The 6,862-nt window shown below is 32.1% G+C and overlaps 1 protein-coding gene across 2 annotated transcripts in view; it reads left to right on the top strand.

The window, feature by feature from the left end:
• The window catches only part of LOC110025841, a 41,596-nt gene extending 38,005 nt beyond the window's left edge, over positions 1 to 3,591 (top strand). For both annotated transcript variants that reach the window (XM_020726510.1, XM_020726508.1), the window contains 4 exons: positions 1,357 to 1,461; positions 1,919 to 2,008; positions 2,780 to 2,890; positions 2,963 to 3,591. In XM_020726510.1, the coding sequence (XP_020582169.1) occupies positions 1,357 to 1,461; positions 1,919 to 2,008; positions 2,780 to 2,890; positions 2,963 to 3,487 (831 nt within the window). In that variant the 3' untranslated portion in view covers positions 3,488 to 3,591. The remainder of the gene's footprint in view (positions 1 to 1,356; positions 1,462 to 1,918; positions 2,009 to 2,779; positions 2,891 to 2,962) is intronic.
• Positions 3,592 to 6,862: the final 3,271 nt, after the last annotated feature.

Genomic DNA, 6,862 nt, shown 5'->3' with positions numbered 1-6,862 from the left:
GGGGGTGGTGGTGATATGAAACTAGATGCATATAAAGATGCCAATTATGTGGGGTTCATGATTGATTGGAAATCAACTTGGTGGATATTGCATATTCGCAAAGGGCAACTTCATGACTTGAATAATTTAAAAAAAGAAAGGGAAATCTTAATATGTACCACACAATTCTTATGGATTTACATATCTAACACCTAAATTTCATCTTTATATTTATAACACTGATGCTATAAATCTATGCATAAATGGTGCATTTGGCTTTTAAAAAGTTATTAAAAGTGGTATTTTGATCTGATTTTAAAGATTTGAGTGTTATGAATGCAAATATTAAAGTTTAGATTTTAGATACGTAAATACATAAGAATTGTGTGTTATGTATGTAAATGCCTAAAAAATAAAATATTATGATAAGATCTAGCATAAAGTTGAATTTAGATCTACGGCCTGGGCATTAGGAATTTGTGGATTGTTAATTTGTAAATTACACTTTAAAAAAATGAAAGTTGAATATAAAGGTCGAATAAAATTATTGAGCTAATAAGTCGAGCATTAATATTGCACATAATCCCGTACACCCTTACAATTTGATTGAGAAAATATATTGAAGTTGATAAAAATTTATAAATGATAAACTAAATAGTGGTTTAATCTGCACTCCATTCATTGCCATAAATGGATGTACAACTTGCAAACATTCTCAACGAAAGATTATTAGGACAATATTTCAGTGACATGTAAACTCTTGGGAGGTGATTTGCAAAAATCAATCTCTATCAATCCCACCTCCATCAATGTTCAATTGAGCCCAACAATTCTCTATCTTATTCAGCTCATTCCAGCTTAATGTTCCATGAGATTATTAGTACCACCTCAGCAATTCTTAGAATATTGTAATTATAATTTCCTGATTTTACATGTTTCCAATTAAAAGCTCTTCTAGAATTGTATAAATACTACACAAATATTAAATGATTTTTTCAATCAATACTTATCATGATATAATTATATTAATTATACTTTCTTCATTCAGAAAATAACTCAAGAAGTTTGCGTTTTGAGAATTTATTTGCTTAATCTCATAAGCGGGTGATTCATTCAATATTAGTCAACTGCAAGGAAATCCTTTTAAAAAATTACAAATTTTATTCATTTTATTTCAATTAAAAAATGTTTTAATTATTTATTTTAGTTCAATGCTTAATCATTTCTGTATTAATATCATCTTATTAAACTTATTATATTTCTATTTATGGAAATATAAAATAAAATATCTTCCCACACATTTCACAGGGAACTTGCTAGTAGTAAAAGTTGTTCAACTTGTATTTGGTGATTTTATTTATTTATTTTTTGCTTCAGGCCTCCTATGTTCTCCCCTCCAATTTTGAAGAGGTTGCTATTGGTGTATTGAGGGTTTTGAACAATCTGGCATGCTTGGATATTTTTCTCTTGCAGAAAATGCTGGTAAACAATTCTCACCAACCCCATCCCCACATATGCACAAACAATTTTAGTTTTTTTTGGGCATTTACATTCATACCAGCCAATTTTTATGTATTTACTTATCTAAGATCTAAAGTTTAATTTTTAAATCAATACCACCTAAATCTTTCATATCACATGAAAAATACTGCCATTTTACCTTTTAAAAAGTGATTTACTGCATAGGGAAGGTGGCATGCATGGTAAAATTAAAGTTTAACTGTTAGATATATAAATACATAAGAATAGGGTGTTTTGTATGTAACTCTTCCTCTTTTTTTTTTTCGTTAAGTGTTCCCAAATACATAAAAACACTTTTAGTTTGATGTTTACATTAATTCTCCCTTTGATTGGGGTTATTGCACTAAATGATGCCAAATATCATAGATGCTTATATTTCTAGGATTTTTATTTCTAAATACGCTTTTATCTTCAACAGGCAAGATCAGATTTGAGAATGGAATTCTTCCACTTAATGAGTTTCCTACTATCTCATTGTACAAGCAGATGGAAATCAGCTAATGACAAGGTATTTAGGATATTTAGGCCATTCTGTTCATCTTGCTTTATCATGTTATCCATAATTATCTTCTGAATCTCTTCCAATTTCTGGTAGAAATTTTAGTACTTGAATTCATAAACCGCTCATCATGAGTTGCTGCTGTTAAAATTTGTAACTGCCTATGCTTGAATATGGCATAATATTTGACACTCCAGTGTAACATTATTGCATACATTTGTATCAACTGTGTGAAATGTGACCATAGCATGAAATCCTCATATTATATAACGTTTTGTCCTATAATCTACCCAACAACTACATGCACATTTATGTGATATGTGGTATAAGTCTTTACTGTATTCAAATTATTACAGAGAGAAGTGCTAAAATAATTTGCTGACTATTTGCTGAGAACCATTTTAGTCCCAGAATTTGAGAAAGTGCCAATATGGCTCCCCCTTTTTTGTCTAGATATCAATTTCCATCAGTTTTAACTATGAAACTATCTCACACCTATTAAATAACCTATACTGCATTCAAACGTGAAAATATAAATTCTCCCTTTTTTAATACCTTTAATATTAACTTTTATAAGTTTTAACTGGGAAACTTTTTGAACACCTATTTTTTTTAAAAAAATGGGAGACCATTTTGACAGTTTCTCAAAGTCTGGGACTAAAGTAGCCTTCTCCAAATAATTAGGGGACATGTTGATACTTTCTCCATTATTATATCATGCTTCAAATTTTAACCGAATCATGAAATGTTCAGAAGGATGCTAATGCTCAATTTTCTCAGGTTGGTTTTCTTCTGCTGGAATCATTGCTCCTGCTGGGCTACTTCTCCTTGTTCCATTCTGGAAACCAAGCTGTTCTTCGCTGGGGAAAACCTCCAACGATTCTTCATAAGGTAAGTCCTTCCCAAGCAAATTTAGCAACTTTTGAGGGCAAACCCATTCTAATCTTAGTTTTGCCAAATCAGATCTGTGATCTCCCATTCGTCTTCTTCAGCGATCCTGAATTAACTCCCATCTTGGCTGGCACCTTTGTGGCTGCTTGCTATGGATGTGAGCAAAACAAGGGTGTGATCCAACAAGAACTAAGCATCGAAATGCTTCTCAATTTGCTGAGATCCTGCAGGCACAGCTTACTCACCTCCCACTTTGATTCCTCCCCACCAGATTCTAACACAACAAATTCTTCATCTGATTCCATTTCATCAGCTCCAGACGCTAAGAAGATCCATGGTGATAGTTCCTCGCGGCCAAATCGTAAAGGTGGGCAAACTTTGTCTTCAAAGGGAGTGACTGCTGGCACTAGAGCGATGAAATGTAGGGTTCAAAGAGATAATAAAAAAGCAAAAACTTGTGATGAATGGGCTTTCATGCATAATCTACCTACTTCAGATGCATCTTCTGCTTTCATGCTACATAGGAGATTCCCTACTTGCTTCTTGGATAAAGCTGAAGAGTTCTTCGCCGCTGGGAACTTAGATCTTCCAGCTTAGTTCCTATGTATTTACATATCTAACACCTACACTTACGTTTATGTTATCTTAATCATATATGAAAAGGTGTATTTCTCTTTTAAAAATTTAAAATAGTGATATTTTTTATGTGATATGAAAGATTTGTTGTAGAAATTCAAAAAGTAATGTTTAGGTGTTAGATGTAAATACATGGGAATTGGATAGTATGCGCGTTAATGCCCCATATATATATATATATATAAAAGAGGTTCTTTGAGAGGCTGCAAGTAATACAAAGCAACAATGGAGTTCTACTCTAGCTGTGTTGTCTTGCTACTGTGAAGCAGGCAGTGGCATTTATTTTGTTATAAGGAAGTAGTTATTTTTAGGAGGAAATGGATATACACATTTTTGCTCCTCCAATGATTATTATGCAGACTAGTAGTAAAAGAATGAAAATCATGAGCTTTTATCTCAGGATTTTCAATTTAACTCATTATGTAATTGGTTTAGACTAGTTTTTATAAATATGAGTAGTTTCTACTACTGAAGCCCTGGTTTTATCAAAGGTCCACAATGAGTTTTAACTTTTTCTGTGTTGAAAAAAGCAAAAAATATTAGATTGATAAAACTATTGAATGGTTAAAGAATAATAAAGATATTTTAATTTTAAAAAGTATTAACAAAATATATCTTTAATATTTAATTTTTTTAAAGTTCAATATTTGTAGGATATATTTGTTATTTCTTTTGCAATATAAATGAAATTTATCAACATTGCATCAGAATGTGAGCATTGTCATACCATATTTGTTTTTGAGTAATTTATTTTACATGCATACATGTATATGTGCGTATGTTTGTTTTGTTAACTCATTTAGTTTAGTGATTGAGAAATTTATCTCTAACTTTAAAATATTGAGTTCAATGCTTATGCACATATATTTGATGTGCTTCATACACAAACCTTCAAGAAAGGGCACTATGACCAGCATGCCAGTTGCCCATCAACTATTTCACAAAAAAGTTTGAGCACTGAAGCTGTTATAGATTTCAACAATATACATTGAAGCTATTATAGATCTCAGTCTGGTTCAGCCTTCTCGTTCAGATTTTCATTCGGATTGGGAAAATGAAGCACTTGTCATTGGCTTCGATTGAAGGCCTGGCCATGATATATCAAATTGCAGTGGGCAGTAGCTAGCCTCCTTTCCCAGTATAAAAGTCACACCTTTGACATAACACACAATTTCTGATGGCTCCTAAGTTTGAAGGAGTGAAAATATTCCTGTGATCAACTGTTAACAATGACCAAAAGTAGAATTTTTATATTAAATCCTAAGGACTTGAATCTTTTTAATGAATAAATAAAGGAGTAAACAAGGAAAAAAAAGATTCGAGTCTTCTGTAGTAATAACCAAAGCTTAAATACACATAGGAGATGGTGTCATCCAACAGGTAAAGCTATTTTCAGCAGTATCAAATACAAATTTGAGAAGTTTAATGGGAGCTATGACTTATATTTGAAAAATGAAAAAGATGGCACATAAAAAATAGCACTATTATCACTTTTTAAAAGTGAAATATACCTTTTTCATGCATGGGCTTAAAGCACCAAGGTGCAATGAGTGTAAGGAGTGAGATTTGTAAATACATAAGAATTGAGTGCAACGAATGTAAATTTCTCTTTTTCCTTTAATTTTGAAAAGGAAGGATTCCCAAGAATAGAAAAATGAGAAAAAAGAGATGGATCCCAAAGCTATCGATTTAATAAGCCACCATTTGAGAGATGAGATTTTCCATAATGTAGTATACTAGAATACCATATAGAATAGATAGAAAAATTGTAATCTCTCTACGTAATAAAGTCAGGTATCAATTATTTTAATATAAAGCAATAACTACGTGAACTTCACATAAAAAACATTTACATGCTTACAAATAACTACGAATAATCCTTTAATCCTGCATAATATAAGCTAATATTTTGTAGAGAGGCTATAAAAAGATACTTTTGAATCTAGCAAATTTTCTTATAAAATACAAAAAAGAAAGGTTTGTGCTCATGAACAATGAAAATTTTGAAGCAAATTATTGTAAGAAAAGTTAAAGGAGAAGAAAATCAAATACATAAGTCTAGCCTTGAAGCAATATCAACATAATAGGAGCAAAAAAAACATTTAGATTATTGTGTTTCCTTTGCTACCGATTGAATCATTGATTCTGACTGATTATATCATATAACACATGAAAGAAATAATATTTTGATGCTATACTTGCCCTTAGGGGCAATGCATTAATGCATGACTTGAAATACTATTGTAACAAGGATAACTTAGATACGACACATATAGAATTGTGAGGACCGTGGGAGAATTCAAATATAATCCAACTTTAAGAAAATAATCTATTTGGGGTTTAAGGGCTTCATTGGGTGTAAATACAATGCTAAAAGTGTATTACATATTTATAAAAGTTTCATAATTTTGATGCCAGAAAAGAAAGAAGATAGCCTGTAATTCTTCCAGGGCGACATAAAAATAGGTGCAACCTCAATTTTTTTTCCTCAAATAATCTGAATCAACAATGAGAAATAAAGCTTGGGTTATGTCATGGTAGAGCCTATCAGAGTTGAGCAAGAGTGGCTTATTTATTGGTTAGAAGACTAAGCTTTGAAGTCTTATGAGTGTTATATTTTTGGAAAAGCATTATAGAATAAAGTTCCCAACCAGAGTTCTCAGAATCAAAGGTATTTTGGACTATATTTATTCTGACTTTTAGAGCCTCTCAGTATTGAATAAAAGGGTGGATCTAAATATATGCTTAGCTTTATAGATAACTTCTCAATGAAGCCATTTGGTTTCTTTGTTACCAGGGAAGCCAAACATAACAAATCAGACCAGCTTTGACATAAATTAGCATAGATTAATGATTTTGGTGGCAGTTAAAAAAAAAGATATAAAATTTGAGGTTGAGCAAGATTGATTAGATGATAGTTCATCGGATCAACCTGTTGGGTAATGTGGAGACTCGGTCCACCGAATTTAATTAGCTTTTTAATTAAGTATCTCACCTACCGCTCACCCATCACACCCACCTACCGCTCACCTACCACATCACACCTATCACTCACCTACCTCCCACCTACCGCTCTCATGGTTTCTATAAATAGTCTCTTTTGGTTTAAAAGAAATGCAAACCAAGCAAGTCAAGCAAGACCAAGCCAAGTAAGCTTGAGAGCTAAGAGAAAGAGAGGAAGAGAGAGAGAGGAAGGGAGAGATTTTCTTGTAAACGTCGAGATGCTCGACGACGTAATTCCTCAAATAAATAAAATCCTCTGCAGCTCCGTTGACGTAGGCAATTTTGTCGAACCACATAAATTTGTGTGTCGCTATGGTGTTTTTTTCTCTATGT

The sequence above is a fragment of the Phalaenopsis equestris genome, unplaced genomic scaffold (genome assembly GCF_001263595.1).
Source record: "Phalaenopsis equestris unplaced genomic scaffold, ASM126359v1 Scaffold000335, whole genome shotgun sequence".
NCBI classification, from domain to species: domain Eukaryota; kingdom Viridiplantae; phylum Streptophyta; class Magnoliopsida; order Asparagales; family Orchidaceae; genus Phalaenopsis; species Phalaenopsis equestris.
Note: the sequence above shows the minus strand (reverse complement) of the source record. Positions and strands in the feature narration are given on the sequence as shown.